The 20,161-nt window shown below is 46.1% G+C and overlaps 2 protein-coding genes and 1 pseudogene across 3 annotated transcripts in view; 1 reads left to right on the forward strand and 2 right to left on the reverse strand.

Annotated features, from left to right (window-relative positions):
* The window catches only part of LOC118626808, a 30,614-nt pseudogene extending 29,868 nt beyond the window's left edge, over positions 1 to 746 (forward strand).
* Positions 747 to 1,967: 1,221 nt separating this feature from the next.
* Positions 1,968 to 6,574, reverse strand: HMGN2 (high mobility group nucleosomal binding domain 2). Its single transcript, XM_036256883.1, has 6 exons — positions 6,379 to 6,574; positions 5,379 to 5,423; positions 4,891 to 4,920; positions 4,486 to 4,536; positions 3,282 to 3,377; positions 1,968 to 2,817 (listed from the first exon to the last, which is right to left on the reverse strand). The coding sequence occupies exons 1-6, from the start codon at positions 6,391 to 6,393 to the stop codon at positions 2,782 to 2,784; spliced, it is 273 nt and encodes a 90-aa protein (XP_036112776.1). The 5' UTR covers positions 6,394 to 6,574; the 3' UTR covers positions 1,968 to 2,781.
* A 1,050-nt stretch (positions 6,575 to 7,624) lies between these two features.
* Positions 7,625 to 20,161, reverse strand: part of DHDDS (dehydrodolichyl diphosphate synthase subunit) — a 36,808-nt gene continuing 24,271 nt past the window's right edge. Inside the window, exons 8-9 of one of the 2 annotated variants that reach the window (XM_036257089.1) lie at positions 16,062 to 16,169; positions 7,625 to 9,914 (exon numbers count right to left, since the gene is read on the reverse strand). In XM_036257089.1, the coding sequence (XP_036112982.1) occupies positions 9,678 to 9,914; positions 16,062 to 16,169 (345 nt within the window). In that variant the 3' untranslated portion in view covers positions 7,625 to 9,677. Of the gene's footprint in view, positions 9,918 to 16,061; positions 16,170 to 20,161 lie in introns of both variants that reach the window. The other variant, XM_036257088.1, reaches the window with a different exon arrangement.

Here is a 20,161-nt window from a genome sequence, read left to right on the forward strand (position 1 = left end):
GCCAAACCGGCCAGGGCAGTTTTTATTTTTTTTTAGGTAATCTCCAATTTACTTAATTCCCCTTGAACAATAAAGGTGATTTGTGAAAGCAAATTCAATTGCATGAATTTATTAAAAGTTCTATTTCCCGATTTCTCCGAGCCTCAGCCAGAAGCGCAGAACCGAGCTAGCATGACCGAGCACCGCGCCGCCCTTCTCGCTCCTGCGGAGTCCTAGCTGGGACCCTTTCTGCAACTGGTACTGGAGCCACAGCCGCCTCTTCCAGCAGGCCTTTGGAAAGCCGGGGCTGCCCAAGAAATGGTCGCAATGTTTCAGCCTCAGCGGCTGGCCAGGCAACACGCGCCCGCTAACCGCGGCCGCCGTGGAGGGCACCCTGGCTGTGGCTGCGCCTGCCTACAGCCGCGCGCTCAGCACTCAGCAGTGGCATCTGGGAGATCCAGCACATCCCCTGGCCGCTGGCACATGTCCCTGGACATCAACCACTTTGCCCCCAGGAGCTGACCGTCAAGACCAAGGAAGGTGTGGTGGAGATCACCGGCATGAAGAGAGACAGGATGAACATGGCTACATTTCCCGGTGCTTCACCGGAAAATACACACTTCCCCCTGGTGTGGACCCCACCTTGGTGGCCCCAATGCCCAAGCCAGCCAACCAGTCAGAGATCACCATCCCTGTCACCTTCGAGGCTCATGCCCAGCTTTGGGGGCCCAGAAGCTGGGAAGTCCGAGCAGCCTGGAGCCAAATAAAAGCCTTAGCCCTGCTTCGAATCCCCCAATAGCAATCACTGACCATCCTCACCATCAGCCTGTATGCTTTTTTTTTATCCTCACCCAAGGACATTTTTCCATTTTTTGTTCAGATAGAGTGGGAGGGAGAGGAAGAGAGAAACATCAACTTGAAAGGGACACATTGAGTGGCTACCACCCACACGACCCAACCAGGGTTGGGGACAAACTGCAACTGAGGTATGTGCCCTTAGTGGGAACTGAAGCAGGGTCTCTCCAGACCGCAGGCCAACGCTCTAACGGCTGTGCAAAACCGGCCAGGGCTGTATGCTCTTTTGAAACGTTTATGTTGTTTTTCTCAAATAAAGTTCAAAACAGCAAATAATAAAAAATAAAAGTTCTGCCCTGGCCGGTTTGCTCAGCGGTTAGAGCATCGGCCTGCAATCCGGAGACCCGGGTTCGGTTACCGCTAAGGGCATGTACCTCGGTTGCAGTTTGTCCCCGGCCCTGGTTGGTTGTGCAGGTGGCGACCACTCGATGTGTCTCTTTCATGTCGATGTTTCTCTCTCTCCCCCTCCCACTCTACCTAAACAAAAAATGGAAAAATGTCCTCGGGTGAGGATAAAAAATAAATAAAAGTTCTATTTCCCAACAGATTAACTTGTTATATCTCTGGAGGAAAGGGGTTCTCTACACGGTATTCAAATTAAAGCAATAAGAAAGTCTCCATTAATGGCTTTATTTTTAGTTACAGTTCACCATCAAGGACAAGAGTCGAGTTTAATTCATAGACTTGCAGGTCTGCTTAAAAGCAGAGTACCATTGGCCTTCATCTTATGGTTAAACGTAGACAAAAAAGCATTCTCCTGATACAAGGACTATAATTGAATTTGTTAATTGTCTAATTTTACAGAAGTTTTAAATCTGGACTGGAGAGGCTCTTTGCTGTTAGCTACCAGGCTGAAGTATCGGATCTACCAAAAAGTACACTGGAGATAATGCTGCACAACCAGGTACAGAAACCACTTCTGAACTTCCAGCTTCACACCGCCCGTCTACTTACTACTCCTGGGATCTTCTCTAACTCCACCTCATAATGCGTTCCGTTAATAGGACAGACCTGTTAACTATTACAGACTGACTGTACATGGAACCTTTACACCTCACACCAGAATGCATTCATGTCCCTAGAGACTTAGAGAAACTAGGTTCCCCCCAACAGGGAAAAGATTAGAAGCAGCATTCCAAGCCAAACTGTATCCAGCTTTATTAAAGATACTTTTCATAAACAATCATGGTATTTCAGGCAGGACATGGGCAGACAATCCTTAACAGTATACAATAACTTTCAAACTCCCTTCTTCAATGGACTACCAAAATCAGAAAGCCACTATAAAACCCAATGAAGTCTTCATCTGATGCTCTGAACAGGGAAAGTTTAGAGTGAGGGTTGACATTTCACATTAAGCATGTTGTTTAACAACTTTTCACAAGCCGACCCTGACTTTCAGGAAATGAAATGAAAATGGCAGAATTATCAATCTGTAGATCCACAATCTAAAAAAGGAACTGCTGCTTTTTTGAGGGATGCCAGCTCAATGGTGACACTGGAAAGTCCAGATTGCCCAACATACTGGTAACCAACATACAGGTCCCAACAGGTCTCTGGGCTTAAGGGAGTCAAGTCTATGTTTAAAGTGGAAAGGGAGACAAGGACATAAAAACGATTTTTAGTATTCCCACACCTAAAGGTGTTTGTGCCAAGGTGGCTAATGTGGGTCAACATCAAGGGATCCCTCCTCCCAGGAACCAAGAGGAAGTCTCTCAAAACCAGAAGGGAAAGATGTTTTTTCCCATGTCAGCCCAGCTTTGGAGACATTCTATTAGTACTATATGTCCTTCCCCCCAAAAACAACAATGAAGTGTTCTGTGTGCTAACAACATAGCTTAAAAAAAAAGTAAAACAAAATTCTGCATTTTTATAAAACTTGATAAAAAATAGTATTTCAAACTGTACAGTCACCAGAAATACACAGTTATCAAAAATGCACACACTTCACTTGGCATCTCCAGCACCTTCAGCTTTCTGTGCCTAAAAGAAAAATAGACAGATTAGTGCAATGCATAGTTTGGAACTATCTTCATTTGTATTCCATCTATAACATTACTTTGCTCCTGGGCCAAAGTTCAGATCTTATGTACTTTGACATTGAGACTTAGTACTTCTTTTGAGAATGACTTGGTAGGAAACTGCTAAAATTGGGGAAAGGGACACATCAGCCTTAGAAGATCTGAGGTTATTCTTAGCTTCAAAACTCTTATGGTGTAGCACAAATGTGACACTTAACAGGACAAAGATCAACACCACAATGCCATTTATCAAATGGCAGAGACGTCAAGAATCCAGGATTTTGCTAACAAGAAACCACAACCAAACTCTGGACTGAAAGACACACTTAGAGTGATATAGATGCAAGAAAAAAGCAACTAAGACTTTTTGGGATCAGTCAACTATTAAACGAGCAGGCTTCATAAAAAGTGAGGCAGCAATTGTACCTGGTCTGTTTTGGCATCTCCATTTTCTGCAGGGTTATTCCCATCCTTGCCAGTATCAGCCTTTCCCTTTTTCCCTTTGGGTACCTTCTCTCCCTTCTAAAAGGCGGGAGAAAAAAGAAAAAAAAAAAAGAGCTGTTTCTCCTAATTTTGTATTACCAGGATGAGGTCTGCAAAATTCTGTACATGGCACGATTGCTTATTAAAGATAAAGCACACCTAAACTAGCCCTGGCCAGTGTGGATCAGTTGCTTGGGTGTTGTCCTGTGCACCAAAAGGTTTCCAGTTCAGTTCTTGGTCAGGGCACATGCCCAGGGTTGTGGGCTCAATCCCCAGCAAGGGGTGTGGAGGAGGCAGCCAACTGATGTTTTCTCTCTCATCAATGTTTCTCTCTCAAAAAAAAAAAAAAAAAAAAACCCCACAATAAAAAACATTTAAAAAAAAGCAAAAAAACACCCCACACCTAAACTATAAACCCCCTCCCACTGATAAAACAATGGGTTATAATTAGGCCAAATGAGCTATAATTTGCTGTGGTTGTCAGTATACAAAATGTTTATCTGAGTATAAATAATAGGAGAGTAAGACAGCTGAAAACAACTTGGACATTCAATACCTAAGTGCAATTTTCTCTAAACTGACAGAGTTCTTGATATACAAATCTCAGGGAAAAGGCAAGCTACCAAAAGAATTTAGAATATCCATTAGTGGAGTCACTATTATGCTGAATTAAGATCCTGAAGGACAGCCCTGGCCGGTTTGGCTCAGCGGTTAGAGCGTCGACCTGCGGTCCTGAGAGACTCGGGTTCGGTTCCCGCTAAGGGCGCGTACCTCGGTTGCAGTTTGTCCCCAGCCCTGGTCGGTCGTGCGGGTGGCAGCCACTCGATGTGTTCCTTTCACATCGATGTTTCTCTCTCTCTCTCTGTTCCTCTCTCTCCCTCCCACTCTACCTGAACAAAAAAATGGAAAAATGTCCTCGGGTGAGGATAAAAAAATAAAATAAATAAAGATACTGAAGGACAGTCCTCATTCTGTGAAAATGATCAATTAGGGTATAATTATAAGGCCTAGTCCTTTTAACTTTGTCATATCTCAACTTTGTGCCAACAGATGAAGTTGTTATATAGCAGACCTCCTGTAAGTAACATGAAATCCTGCTCAGCCTTATGTGATGCCTAGAAACACCTGGTCTCCCAGTTCCACTCACCTTTGCAGGGGCCTTTTTAGGCTTGGGCTCTGGCTTTGGAGGAGCAGGTTTCTTTTATTTGGAGGAGAGAGGGGAAGAGAACATTAGTATGATGGACCACAGAAAACAACCCACAACCAAATCCCAATGCCACTGACACTAAAATTTTTCCTTCTTTGTAAAGATTTTGTGGCTGACTTCCCATTAAAGATTCCTATCTTCAGAAACCCAGTTAAGTAATGCTCAGAAGTGTCCCACTTTGGCTATACCCCATGAAAATTTCACAACCAGCAAATCTCAAATGGATGAGAGTCCAGTGGAGCAGCTCATTAAAACCAGCCAGTGACCATCACTCATAGGGTATTGTTTTTCAATGTTTTTTAGTTTCAGTAATAAATGTGAAAATTTAAAAGCAGACACACTTACAGCTGATAACCTGGCAGATCTTCTCTGTGGCTATTAAGAAAAACACGAGAATATTAGAAATAAAATAGTTGAACCACTTAAGAAAAACAAAAGTTTTAGTGCCAATCTGTTCTAGACTATAAGAAGTAAAGAGAGCCCTGGCCAGTTTGGCTCAGCAATTAGAGCACCGGCCTGTGTCCAGAGAGACCTGGGTTTGGTTCCCGCTAAAGGCACATAACCTCAGTTGCAGTTTGTCCCCAGCCCTGGTTGGGTCGTGCGGGTGGCAACCACTGGAAGTGTCCCTTTCACATCGATGTTTCTCTCTCTCTCCCCCTCCCACTCTATCCGAACAAAAAACGAAAAATGTCCTCAGGTGAGGATAATAAATAAATAAATAAAAGAAGTGAAGAGAGCTTGCTTAGACAAATTCAGGGATAGGGGCATGGTTAATCACCACCAGAAGAGCCCAGAGCTTTCTAAGACTCCACAAGAGAATAAACAAGACTTACTTCGTCCTTCACCTTGGCTTTATCTCCTTTTGCATCCCCTTCAGCCTATGAAAAATCAAACAAAAACTAAGAAACCTGCAGCTTCCGAGGCAATTTTTAATGATTCACTAAGCTTAACCTAGTCTAAAAAAAATTAAAAGCCTTGCACACAACTTCCCTAGGACATACAAATCGTCAGTGTTTAGCTCCCCCACCTCCTATGCAAATACCCGAAGTACTTAGAAACCGTGCTTATTTGTGTAAGCATCACGCCTGATCCAGCCCAAAGCACGCAAAACGTTGGGGCCTCAGCCTTCCCAGAGTCTCTGCCAAGTGGCCCCGGGAAAGCCCGCGCTAAGCTGGAGCGAGTGCATAGAACCGCAGCGCGCGCCGCCGAACCAGGCAAAACCAAAAGCAACAGCTGCAGTTGGTGCAAACCAACTCCTCCGGAGGAGGGGCCCGACCGCCGTTGCCATGGCAGCCGTCGAGGGCGGGAGACGTGAGGCTCGCGCGCAGCCTGGGGAACTCGTGGGCGGCAGCGGCGCGAGTCTCGTGCGCCCGGGCCGAGGGCGGAGGCGGGGCCACACCACGAAGCCCCGCCTCTCACGGCGGCGGTTTTTTTGGCGGCAGCGCGTTACCCCGCCCGCCAACCTCAAGCACCGCCTTCCCGCCCTTTCGGGTTTGAATTGCCCGCCCGCGGGGGGGGGGCTGTCAATGGGGGGAGGGGGCGCGGGGCGGGCACGTCTAACCCGAGGGGAGCGGGATAAACAGCCACCAACATGGCTCCTCCTGCCGCGGTCGCCGCTCCTCCAATATGGCCTCTGGCGCCCGCGGGCAGCCGAGACGCGCAGGGTTAGCCCGGGGCCACCTGACACCGTATCGAGTCCCCGCGCTGGGTGGCAAAGCCTGCTCCCGCCTAGCACCGATTCTCGCGCCCCAAAGGCTGGGGAAGCGGCGTCGGCAGCAGCGGTGGAGGCGGCAGTAGTGGCGGCCCAGCGCCTGGGGCCCTCGCGCCACGTACCTTTCTCTTGGGCATGATGGCGACGGTGGCGGGACTACGGGCTGGACGCGGGGATGCAGCAGCGCGTGGGCCTTGGTCGGTCCGGGGGTCGTCCTCGCCTCTTCACACTGCTAGGGCTCCGGGGGGTTTATAAAGTTTTTATAGCGCTGGGAGCCCCGGACCGGTTAGAACCGGATTTCACCTCCCGCCGCCGCTCATTGGCCCAGTTGGGGTCACGTGGGCGGGGTTTAAACTCACCTCCTCTGGAGGGAGTGAGGAGGGGGGTTTCGGGGGAGGGCGCGCGAGACGGCGGCGCGCCTAGGGGGTGGGGGCACAGTGGGGGAGGCGCGCTTCGAAGGCAATAAATGGAGGGGGGGCGGTGCGAGTTCTGGAGCTCCGGTTTTGGCTATCTCTAAGAGCCGGCTTTTGCAAACTAACAAGTTCCTTCCACCTTATGCAACCGAGCTAACCACTTCTCCAAGCCGTGCGACACTTAGACCCATCTCGGCCGCTTTCCTTCCTGTTCCCGCTGGGGGCCCCAGAAGAAGGGCTTGCGAGGCCTGGTCACACCGCCCTTCGCCGGAGGCGGGAGAAAGCGCGCGGCTTGGAGGTACAGGCTGCAGTTCTCAAGGCCAAAGCTTAAGTGGGAAAGAGCGGGGAAGCCAGCTTGGCGCAGCCGAACGTGCATCGTTCCAAGCTGCCACTCCGAGGAAGCTTTTCGTGCACCTCACCTGCAAGTCGGTGCACTCGAGGTGGTGTGGGAGTTGGTAGGGAGACTTTACACGCAGAGGTTACTTTCGGGTGCAGTGGGGCAGGTAGGAGCTGTCCTTTCAGCACCCGTTGCCCAGCAGCCTCCCCAAATATCGAAGCCCCCAGCCAAAGCCTCGGGTAGCTCCTGGAGCTTCCCGTAATCCCGGACCTCAGGACTCTGCCACTGGATGATGGAGATCGGCCGCCAAGGCCTACCAGCACTCCCCTCCCCCTACGTTCCACCCGCTTCAGAGACAGCAAGCTCAGCTGCCCCCACCCGATGCGGCCACCAAGCCTGGGCGCTGCAAACGCAGCTGGCGAAATCCCTTCCACACTGGCAGGCTGGCTTCCTTTCACTTGCGCGAGAAAGAGTGGAGGAAAGCGTCTGGGGATTAGGAAACAAGTAGTGGAACAGGTGTTGTAATGGAAAAGGGCTCTTCCATTGGCTCCCCTACCCCACACGCCCTCAAAGCTAGGGAGGGATCCTGGAGGTAGCTAGGCTCACCTGAGGGAAGGTAGACAATTGCAGCAACAACACAGGGTATTCTTCCATCTCACTGTTAGCAAACAAGTTTTGCATCTAAGAATTCTTAAGTTTCTATTTGACACCCAGGAGAACACAACACGATAAATATCCTCAAGTGGGGGCTTGGCTCACAGGTGGGAGGACATTTAAATAGGTTCCACCTAGTTTATTGAGGCAAGGTTTGAAGCTGGTCGGTACAAGTCATATTGGTAGAAAGCAACCACAATGAGTTCAAATCAACTATTTGCAGCTTCTGCTCCTGCACATCAGAGGCCCCTCAGCTTCTCCTTTCCACCTCTACAGTGCTCCTGGGGCAGCTCCTTCCTATCTCACCCTGGTATCTTTCCCAGAATACAGGACCTCAGGCCAAAGAGAGATACCAGCCCCATTAATCACTTCTGCATCCAAATCGTATTAGGGGAAACGCAGACTGTCATGCTCACAAGGCAGATTCCAGTTTGCTGCCTCTATCCCCTCACTCCCTTAATTGTAGGGCTCTGCATTATAGCCCCATAATTCATGCCTCCCTAATTAAGGCTGTCAACAGCCCTATTGTAAAGCTGGAAAATGTACAGCACCTGCTCTCTGGGAATCCTGTGCCAGGTGTGAGGGGGGGGTTGCCAAAGGGTGCATTGATCCACTTCTCAATCGAAGTGCCTGGCATTTAAACTTGATTCTCTTGTGCCAAATATCTAGGCACAGGAAGGTGGGGAGGATACTAGAGTATAGGAAAGTCAGGGGTTAAAAAGTATACCTTAGCACTGCTTTCAAGACTCCACCCCTCTCCTAGAGGGAGGTGCTGGGGAAACAGTTTGCAGAAAGTAAAATGGAAAGACTGAAGAGTAGCCATTGGTTGGTATAACTGGCTGGTGCCTGCTGCTCTGGGGCACCTGAAGCAGAGTTGCTCAGGCAGATAGCTCTTCAAAGGCACTAATCCTCTCAGCAGCTCTGCAGTGAGGCCTGGCAGAGAGAGGTAAGGGAAAGGACAGCCCTTGACTCAACATTCTTCTTCCTGCTGGGCAGCCATGGCCCTCACAAGCTGACACTCTGACATGCTGAGAATAAATAGTCTGTAAGGCCTACTTGGGGGGCCAGGCCAAAAAGCTGAGAGAAGCCTCAAAGACTGAGGAGGTGGGAGGCAGAGTCTGAGATGGTGAGGGCAGGAGAGTCAGTTGGGAAATGCTTCTTTCCGTGGTCTTGGTCCTGATGTGTTCCAGGGAAAGAGGCCTGTGCTGGACTAGATAAACCAGGGCCTATAAGCCCTTCTTTTACTCTGGAGCCATAAGGGGGCTGGTCTTACTGGGAAGTGGAGTCTGGCCCCATGCCCTGCAAGAGAAGGAAGAAAGCTTGTGTGGGCTGAGTCGACAATAGGTAATTGGATTGTAATCACCCGCCTGGCTTCTGCGCCAGTGGGGGCGCTGAGCCTTTCAGTGAGCAATCAGCACTGCCTGGTGGGAGGGGGTAGAGATTCAATAGCAAATCCCAGGTGGAGAGCCGAGGGGGAGGATCAGCAGATGGGCAAATTTTCTTTCCATCTTCCCCTCTCCTTCCTTGCCCAAATGACGCAGGCTGCCTATTAGCTATTTTACCAGCAGATCTGAGGTGGAGCCAAATCTTTTGTGAAAGTCGGATGGAAGGCTAAGATGGATGGGTAAAGAGTGAGGATTTGGGGGAGGCCTCTTCCCCACAATTGTGTGTTGAAGGTTGTGCTGGTAGGGGGGAAAGTGCATCTAGGAGCACTGGTAGAAGTGGCAAAGGTGGAAGGAGCAGGCAGCATTAGAGGTGGAGCTCCCTGCTCTCCAAACCTATTGGTGATGAGAGTTGTATTTAGTGTACCTGTAGGAGACTCACCCTCAACCCTCCCAAAGGGTCACTGTTCCAGGCAACACAAATGTATCTATTACCAGCATAAACTGGCCCCTGGGGCTTCCCGCCAAGCAAAGGGAACACAATTCATCATCAGGAGGGAGGTGCCCTTCAAGAAAAGAAAGGGGAGTGGAGCCTTAGAGGCAGAGGGCAGGGCAAAGTAGGAGGCCAGCCTCACTCAGGCTGATGCAGTGCCCAGATGTGCCAGCCTGTCTGCCCGCTTGAGTTCCAAGGCCTGCAGGAAGCTTTGGACTCGCTCTTCCCTTCTGGCTGAGAGTTTGTGCAAGCGTGTCCGTCGGAGCTGGGCGTCCCCACTGGCCTGGAGCCCCTCTTGCACCAGCTGCTCTGTCACTGCAGCCTGGTCCCTCTCCAGCTGCTGCCTCTTCCGTTCCTCTGCATACATGTCTCGGGCCTTCTGCTAAAGAAAAGTGGGAATTGAGGGAGATTACTTGGGGAGATCATTTTTTGGTGTGGGTGGAACTGCAATGGAGGTGGTAGGAAGCAGGGCACAGGGCAGGCCAAGTTAAGTGGAACAGTGGGGAATTTGTATCAGATTTCGAAAGGCTAGGCAGTAGGTGTGTGATGAGTGATGCCCGTGTTGTATAGCAGTGGAAGTTCTGGGTCCATCTTGGTTTGTTTTGGGTAGAAGCATCTGTAGTTCTTGAAATTCTCAAGTTTGCACTTAGAAGGGAACCAGCAAATATGAATCTGACTTCTGGTTCCCCCAATTAGATTTCTGGCTTTGGGTAAATCCTCTCCTAACCTCATTTCTTCATCTTTAAAGTGGGGGTTGTGCCTACCTTGAAGAGTGGTTTTAAGGATTAGTGATAATATATGCAAAACCCTCTCTAGCATATTAGCAGACTCCTAAACAGAAACAGCAATTTTACACGTTATCGTTGTCTATTTTCTGCTGTAAGAAAGGCTCTTTCTATTTCCCGCCTGGGGCATATCAGTGGTGTAATTTCCTTTGGTTTCCCAGGTCACCCTAAGGGTGCCATTCTCCCAACCCTTTAAGCCAGTGGTTCTCAACCTTCCTAATGCTGCGACCGTTTAATACAGTTCCTCATGTTGTGGTGACCCCCAACATAAAATTATTTTTGTTGCTACTTCATAACTGTAATTTTGCTACTGTAATGTCTTAGGTGACCTCTGTGAAAGGGTCATTCAGCCCCCAAAGGGGTCGCGACCCACAGGTTGAGAACCGCTGCTTTAAGATATTTTTCAGAATTGGGTTCCAGACTTGCCATACGCATGGGGACCAGCCTGACTATCCCAGCAAATGACCCTTCTGTTCAACACTCTTAAGCCACTTACTGCTTTCTGCCTAGTAGAATAGACATTAATGTCCATAGTCCACCCCCACTTTTTCTGTTAGAAGATAAGCCCTTGAAGGCTAAATTGAGCCCTCAGAGCTCCTAGAACTAGCTCTGACACTACATAGGTATCAGATAGCAGCACTTTTTTCTTTCTTTAAAAAAAATTTTTTTTCTTTATAGATTTGAGAAAGAGAGAAATGGAGAGGAGAGAGAGAGCCAGAAACAATGGTGACAGAGAAAATCGATTGGCTGCCTCTTGCATACCCCCCAATGGGGATTTGGCCCACAACATAGGCATGTGCCCTAACTGGGAATCAAACTGGCAACCTCTTGGTGCATGGGACATTGCTCAACCACTGAGCCACACTGGCTGGGCAGCAGCACTTCTTATACCCTGTGTGTATCTCCCGATAAATCAGAAACTCCTAAAGGGCAGAGACTGTGGCTTTTCCTCTGGCACGTGGGGTGCCCTGTACATGTGAAATACTCAATTGACTGACCATATAATCCCAAGAGGGCAGGGAGGATAATTGTAGGGAGGGGAAAATCCCTTTGGAGCAGAACTAAGACCCTGCTTCTCCTCACTGAAGTACTCTGCTCCCGTCACTTTAACTGGCCACAGAGCCTTTGCACCAGAGCTCCTCCTGCCAAATTCATTCTATGTGTTGGCTTTGCTTCCAACCTGGCATCCTATACCCTGATGACCCTTACCATATAATTCTACCTTTTATTACATTATTTGTGTACATGTTTCTGTCCTACTCAGCCTGTAAACACCTGAATTGCTCTTTATCCTTTTTTTAAAAAAATATATTTTTATTGATTTTTAGAGAGAGAGAGAAACATCAATGAGAGAGAACATTGACTGGCAGTCTCCTGCATGCCCCCTACACTGGGGATCAGGCCCATAACATGGGCATGTGCCCTGACCAAGAATCAAATCGGTGACCTCTTGGTGCATGGGTCGATGCTCAACCAGTGAGTCACACTGGCTGGGCTCTTGATCCTTTAAAGATACAGTCAAACCTTGGTTCTCCCATCTGAACAATTCAGTTCTTTACCAAGTTGTTCACAGAAAAAATGTCTCAATTGTCGACAAGTTGTTCACAGAAAAAATGTCTCAATTGTCGAATAAAATTGGTTCTTGACCTGACAACCCTTTCATGCTGACACCTGTATGATCAGTCATGTACCTCTCAGGGGACAAACAAAGAAGAGAATGTGTGAGTATGAGTCAGTTTACCACTAAATATCATGTTATTAACATCTCAGGAAATTGTGCTGTGAATATTTTCATGTTCTTTTGCTTTTGTTGCTGCTTATTATGATTAAATATGCACAGTAAGACACCATGGGTCCTAAGAAGTTTAGTGATAGCACCAATGTGAAAAGGAAAGCAGTGAGAACAATGATAAAGAGCTTAAAAAAGAATGGCAGCCCAGCCAGTGTGGCTCAGTGGATTGAGCATCATCCCACAGACTGAGAGGTCCCGGTTCAATTCCTGGTCAGGGCATATTCCCAGGTTGCAGGCTCGATCCCCAGTGGCAGGAGCATGTAGAAGGCAGCCAATCAATGTGTGTCTCTCATATTGAGGTTTCTATCTCTCTCTCCCTTCCTCTCTCACTAAAAAAATCAATAAAAATATATTTAAAAAAAAAAGAATTGCAAAATATGATAGAGGTATTCATGTGTCTAATCTGGCTACTGAGCATAGCATGGTGAAATGGATGATTAGCACAATATTAAAACATTAAGAGGCAATCAAGAGTCCTGATGTTGCTTGGCTGGTGTGGCTCAGTGGTTGAGCATCGACTCATGCCCCAAAAGGTTGCCAGTTCGATTCCCTTTCAGGGCACATGCCCAGGCTGTGGGCCAGATCCCCAGTGGAGGGCATGCAGGAGGCGGCCAATCAATGTTCTCTCTCATTGATGTTTCTATCTCTCCCTCCCTCTCCCTCCCTCTCTTTCTCTAAAATTAATACAGAAAAAAAATTTTTTTAATTAAAAAAAAAGAGTGCTGATGTTGCTCAAGAAACCATGATTACAGGCAACTGAGAAAAGTTAAAACAGGGAATCAACCCTGGCCAGTTTTGCTCAGCAGTTAGAGCATCGGCCCGCGAACCAGAGTCCCAGGTTCAGCTCCCACTAAGGGCATGTACCTGGGTTGCAGTTTGTCCCCAGCCCTGGTGGGGTCATGTGAGTGGCAACCACTCAATGTGTCTCTCTCACATCAATGTTTCTCTCTCTCTCTCTCCATTCTTCTCTCCCTCCCGCTCTATCTAAAGATAAATGCGAAAATGTCCTTGGGTGAGGGTTAAAAAAAACCAAAAAACAATAACAAAAACAAAAAACAGGAAATCGTTTGGGGTCTGGAATGGATTCATTCAATTTACATTATTTCTAATGTAAAAAAATAATTCGTTTTTCGAAGAAACTGCTTCTCAAATAGCCTTCCGGAACAAATTAAGTTCAAGAACTGGGGTTCCACTGTATCTGCCATGTGCATAAGCACTTGACCCTTACAACAGAGCTGAAGGTACTTTCCTTTAAAAAAAACATTTTAAAAAAATTTTATCCTCATCCTAGGACATGTTTGCATTTATCCTCAAATAGAGTGGGAGAGAGGGAGGAAGAGAGAGAGAGAAACATCAATGTGAGAGAGACACATCGACTGGCTGCCACCCACATGACCCCAACTAGGGCCAGGGACAAACTGCAACTGAGGTACATGCCCTAGTGGGAACTGAACCCGGGTCTCTCTGGTCCGTGAGCTGACGCTCTAACCGCTGAGCCAAACTGGCCAGGGCAGGAAGGTACTTTCTTTTGGAGACAGTTATTTGCTAAGGCCTCTCAGCAATAAAGGTTTATTGCATAAATGAATATTCTGGAATAGTCCCCCTCTAGGCATTCAAGGGTACTCTTATGCTATGATACTGAACACATACATGGAGCTATGAGGACTAAAACAGGCTTGGTCAGGAGAAATCCTGGGTCCTATGTACAGGACTTTACTAGGGAATATGGAGATGCTCAAGATACAGTCTAAGCAATCTATGTGCTCACAGGCTAGGACACAGATCTCTACACAAAATCCCATAACATAAGGTATAATGTGGTAAGGGTCATTAGGCAGGCAAGAGAAAAGGCCATGTAGCCCAGAGGAGAGAAAAATTATGGTTATGAAGGTCAGGAGCAGTAAAACCTCATGGACAGGCAATATTTGAGCAGGGCTTTAACCAATGAGGAGGAATTGGATAAAGGTGGGGTGTATAGGGGGGTAATATCAGGTAGTGGGAATAACGAGCAAAGACATATGAAACTGAAGAGCTTGATCAGGCCAGAGTGAGCCCTTCTGGAGCAATGGGATTCCAGAAGTTTTGAGAGTCCAAGGACTCTGATCTCTCAAAGCCTAATTCTTTTTTATTTTTATAAATATGTTTTTATTGATTTTTTTAGAGAGAGAGGAGGAGAGAGATAGAAACATCGATCGGCTGCCTCCTGTATGCCCCTTACTGGGGACTGAGCCCATACCCCAGGCATGTGCCCCAACTGGGAATCAAACCAGGACCTCTCAGTCCATGGGACAATGCTCAATCCACTAAACCATGCTGGCTGGGCTAAAAAAAAAAAATTAGGTGCCTGGCCGGTGTGGCTCAGTGGACTGAGCATCGTCCCATGGACTGAGAAGTTCCGGTTCGATGCCAGGTGGGGGCACATGCCTTGGTTGTGGGCTCAATCCCCAATAAGGGGTGTGCAGGAGGCAGCCGATCGATGTTTCCCTCTCACATCATGTTTCTATCTTTCTCTCTCTCTAAACAATCAATAAAATACCCATTAAACCAAAAATATATATACACATTTATAAGAGTTTATCTGAGCCAAATGCTTAGTCTAAACCTAATTCTTAATCTGCAAAATGGGGATGACAGTGTCCACCTCACTGGGTGGTTTGAGGAAAATGAGATAATATATGTCCAACCTGGTGCCTGTCTATTAATGGTTAGCTATTCTATGAGCACCGCTTGTGGCTACGGCTAAATAGGCTATGTTCTGGCAAGACAGAAAGGATGGGGCCACCCAGCCACAGAGGGAGGAAATATGGTGCTGGTTAAAGTCGCTCTGTGAAGCTTGGGTTTCTTCTAAATAGCAGCCCTAGTCTGAGTGACAAAGAGGCTTTAGCCAAGGCAAAGCCTGGCCCCTATTTTCCAAGAATTGGTGAAATCATTGTTAGGGTGACGGAGTTAGGGGGAGATCCTAAAGGCCATCTGCTCCAGCCTCCACACTTTGGACAAGGTCACTAGAGGCTGAGGCAGGAGACAGGAAGGAACTTGGTTTAGGTCACACGGTGGGTTAAAGTTTCCTTGGTGTCTCCACAAAGGTGGCTTCTTGAGAGGGTTAAATAAAAAAAACTTACATGCCCTGGCCAGTTTGGCTCAGCGGTTAGAGCGTCGGCCTGCGGTCCAGAGAGACCTGGGTTCAGTTCCTGCTAAGGGCACGTACCTTGATTGCAGTTTGTCCCCGGCCCTGGTTGGGTGGTACATGCGGGAGGCAGCCACTCAATGTGTCCCTTTCATGTCGATGTTTCTCTCCCTCTCTCCCCCTCCCACTCTATCTGAACGAAAAATGTCCTCAGGTGAGGATAAAATAAATAAATAAATAAATAAACTTACATGAAAACACCCAAGTACTTTAGTAGACCCTCAATATGTTAGCTGCCACCACCACACACACCACCATTATTATTATGAGTCCTAATCAGATGCACGTGACTCTGCCTCCTAATGAAACCTGTGTCAAGATCTGGTGATCAAAGCTAATACCTTGAGGGAATAATGGCTAATCTCTCTGAGAAGCCTTTCCTGGGTTTCCATAGTAGAGATTAAAGACTTGAAACCTGAATCCCAATTCTGTCTCTTATTGGTTGTGTCCTTAATAAAATAATTTTGATTTGTTCATTTGCTCAAGTGACGCTAACAATACCTACCTCATTGGGTTCTTGGGAGCATTAAATGCGATAGTGCATATAAAATATTCACAGTGCCTGACATATAGTAAATACACAGTAAGTGATAGCTACTATCATCATTATTAACATTCTTATTAGCAAGTGTCTAGTATATATATAGTAGGTGGTCAATCAATGCTCACTTTTCTTCCATCCCTTCCAGTCAGGCCAGCCCTGAAGCATGCTATGATTCATCTAGAACCATATCTGATGCATGTTATGGTTCATTTGGAACTAACCTGAAGCATGGTCTGGTTCATCTGGAACTGCAGGATGGCTTCACAGAGGTTCCAAAACATATATTCTGGCCACAGAACAGGCTGGAACACGATGCAGGAGTGGGAGGTCTGGGAAAAGGGGAACAGGAAAAAAATTCAGTTTAGTAACATGTTGCTGGACACATCCCTAGGCAGAGTTCCAAAGAAGGAGGCTAAGCAGGATCCAGAACCCCAGAAATGAGATTGCTTAGGCATCCTGAGCTGTAGCTGCTGCCACACATCCTGATTCACTCACTAATAGGGGGAGAGATCATCTGAGGCAGTTAGATCACCTGCCTGTAGCAAGGCAGAACTAAAACGAGACTAGACCAACATTTCCACTAGGATTTTTCTAGGAGCCAAATTTAGGACTAACAAATTTGGATTATGTTATTGGCTCTTGGCCCTTAGAGGTCATCTGGGAAACACACTGTCTGATCAAAGTCAGCAATGAACAAATGGTAGCTGCCACTGTTATTTTTAAGAAGCACAATGTAACACAGGGCATAAGAACATGGGCTCTTGAGCCAGATTGCCTGGCTTTGAATTCTGGCTCCCCCATTTATCATCTGTTTGACTTGAGGCAAGTTACTTTACCTCTCTGGGTCTTAGTTTCCTCAACTGTAAAATTGGGTAATCAAAATGCCTAGTTTTTAAAGTACTATGAAAATTAAACAAGTTAATTTACAAGTTAATTCACCCAGAACAGAGCTGGGTGAATTTTAATAATAATCACTGATGTGAGAATCCCTTTGGAATATTCTTGACAGCCTCTGCTGGATACCTTTAGGATATCCAGGAATTCAGTGCCTCAAGGGGGATTACTTTAGTTGTAGGATAGCTTGTGATGCTAAACCAATGTCACCTCCCCTGGAACTTCCACCATTGTCTCAGCTCTTTTCTCTGGAACAAGTTTGTTTCTTCTTCAAAGTGACATTCTTTCAAATATTTGAAGGCTAGATTAGAAGTGCCTGTTATCTGTTGCCAAGGTTGTAATGACTTGTTCACTTCGTCTTTGCCAACAAACTATAAATTTTAAGACAGTGGGATTATTTATACCTTGGTCACTGTGGTATTCCCAACAAAGAGCAGGAACTCAGTATTTTTTTTCCAAGAGGAAAAACTGTCACCATGCTTCCCTTTTCCAGATCACTATCCTTCACTCATTCCTTGTTAAGACATGAGTTCCAGATTCCATGCCATCCAGGTTGGCCTCTTCTGGTATGTCCTCTAGTTTACCAAGTAGTCTCTTAAAACTCAGTGCCCAGAAATAAACTTTCCAGACATGATCTGACCAGCAGAGTAGGCCACAGAACCACAAGCGGAACACTGTACTTCAATCAATATAGCCAAAAACTGAAAGTATATTCAGTAGCTAAATCTTAGTTCACTTTTAAAAAATCTTCATTGTTGAAAGTATTAGATGTTCACCACTTACTCCCTCACTGACCCCCTCTTCCCCACTCCCACCCACCTCCTGCCTTCCCCACACTATTGTCTGTGCCCACTGATTATGCATATATGCATGTAAGTTCTTTGGTTTACTTCCCCTCTCACCCCCCACCTCCCTTCCCTCTGAGGTTTGTCAGTCTGTTCCCTACTTCCATGTCTCTGGATCTATTTTGATCAACTTTATTTTGTTCATTACATTCCATAAATAAGTGAGATCATGTGGTACTTCTCTTTCTCTGACTGGCTTATTTTGCTTAGCATAATACTCTCTAGGTCCCTCCATGTCATCTCAAAGGGTAAGAGATCTTTCTTTCTTTTTTTTTTTATCCTCACCAGAGGACATTTTTCCATTTTTTGTACAGATAGAGTGGGAGGGAGAGAGAGGAAGAGAGAGAGAGAGAGAAACATCGATGTGAAAGGGACACATCGAGTGGCTGCCACCCACACGACCAACCAGGGCCGGGGACAAACTGCAACCGAGGTACATGCCCTTAGCGAGAACCGAACCCGGGTCTCTCCGGACTGCAGGCCAACGCTCTAACCGCTGAGCCAAACTGGCCAGGGCGAGATCTTTCTTTCTTACAGCTGCATAGTGTTCCATCGTGTAAATGTACTATAGCTTTTTTATCCACTGATCTACTGATGGGCACTTAGGATGTTTCCAGATTGTAGCTATTGTAAATAGTACTGCTATAAACATAGGGATGCATATATATTTTCTGATTGGTGTTTCAGGCTTCTTAGGATACATTCTGAGAAGTGGGATCACTGGGTCAAATGGCAGTTCCATTTTTAATTTTTTGAGGTAACACCATATTGTTTTTCATAGTGGCTGCACCAGTCTGCATTCCCACCAGCAGTGTACTAGAGTCCCCTTTTCTCCATAGCCTCACCAGCACTTGTTTGATGACTGGTTGATGGCAGCCATTCTGGCAGGTGTAAGGTGATACCTCATAGATATATATATATATATTTTTTTTTTATCCTCACCCGAGGACATTTTCCCATTTTTTTGTTCAGGTAGAGTGGGAGGGAGAGGAACAGAGAGAGAGAGAGAAACATCGACGCGAAAGGAACACATCGAGTGGCACGACCGACCAGGGCTGGGGACAAACTGCAACCGAGGTACGCGCCCTTAGCGGGAACCGAACCAGGGTCTCTCAGGACCGCAGGTCGACGCTCTGACCGCTGAGCCAAACCGGCCAGGGCACCTCATAGATATTTTAATTTGCATCTCTGATGATTAATGATGTTGAGCATTTTTCATGTCTCTTGGCCATCTGTATGCCTGTTTGGAGAAGTGTCTATTTAAGTCCTCTGCCCATTTTTAAATTAGATTGTTTTCCTTTTGTTGAGCTGTATGAGCACTTTATATATTTTGGACATTAATCCACTGTTTGATGTATCATTGGCAAATATGTTCTCCCAAAGAGTAGGCTCCCTTTTCATTTTGATGCTGGTTTCTTTTGCTGTGCAGAAGCTTTTTAGTTTGATGTAGTCTCATTTATTAATTTTTTCCTGTTTCTTTTGCTCTAGGCAAAAGGCAATTCACTATACCAGTGAAAATTCTGCTATGTGTGATGTCTGAGAATTTTGCTGCCTACATTTTCTTCTAGGATTTTTATGGTTTCACGACTTACATTTAAGCCTTTTATCCACTTTTAGTTTATTCTTGTATATGGTGTAAGTTGGCAGACTAGTTTGATTTTTTTGCACATACCTGGTCTAATTTTCCCAACACCATTTATTGAAGAGACAGTCTTTTCCCTATTGTATGCTCTTGCCCCTTTGTCAAATATTAATTGTACATAATGCCTTGGGTCGATTTTTGGGTTCTCTGTTCTATTTCATTATCTATATGCCTGTTCTTATGCTAGTACCAGGCTGTTTTGATTATGATGGCTTTGTTGTATAACTTGATATCCAGTATTGTGATCCTTCCAACTTTGTTCTTCTTTTTCAAGAATGCTGTGGCTATTCGGGGTCCTTTTTGGTTCCACATAAACTTCTAGATATGTGAAATATGCCACTGGTACTTTAATAGGGATTGCATTGACTCCATAGATTGCTTTGGGTAGTATGGACATTTTAATGATGTTGGTTCTTCCAATGTATAAACATGGTATATGATTCTATTTTTTTATATCTTTCTCTGTTTCTTTTTTCAATGTCCTGTAATTTTCTGAGAACAGGTCTTTTACCTCCTTGGTTAAGTTTATTCCTAGGTATCTTAATTTTTTTGTTGCAATAATAAATGGGATTGTTTTTTTAGTTTCCCTTTCTGAGTGTCCATTATTGGTGTATAAGAATGCCATCGATTTCTGGATGTTAATTTTGTATCCTGCTATTTTGCCAAATTCATTTATTAAATCTAGTAGTTTTTGATGGAGTCTTTAGGGTTTTCTGTGTACAACATCATGTCATCTGTGAATAATGAGTTTCACTTCCTTCTTTCCAATTTGGATCCTTTTTATTTTTTTCTTCTTGTCTGAGCTGTGGCTAAGACTTCCAGTACTATGTTGAATAAGAATGGTGAAAGTGGACATCCCTGTTTTGTTCCTGTTCTTAAGGGAAATGCTTTTAGCTTTTGCCTACTGAGTATGATGTTGGCTGTAGGTTTTTCATATATG

This window comes from Molossus molossus, unplaced genomic scaffold (assembly GCF_014108415.1).
Source record: "Molossus molossus isolate mMolMol1 unplaced genomic scaffold, mMolMol1.p scaffold_m16_p_12, whole genome shotgun sequence".
NCBI lineage: Eukaryota > Metazoa > Chordata > Mammalia > Chiroptera > Molossidae > Molossus > Molossus molossus.

Excerpts from the sequence above, each read along its gene's own strand:
- HMGN2 (XM_036256883.1), bottom strand. Across the intron at positions 4,921-5,378 it reads AAGCCAAGGTGAAGGACGAA|CCACAGAGAAGATCTGCCAG; the intron begins GTAAGTCTTGTT and ends TTTTCTTAATAG. Across the intron at positions 3,378-4,485 it reads CTAAAAAGGCCCCTGCAAAG|AAGGGAGAGAAGGTACCCAA; the intron begins GTGAGTGGAACT and ends CCCGCCTTTTAG.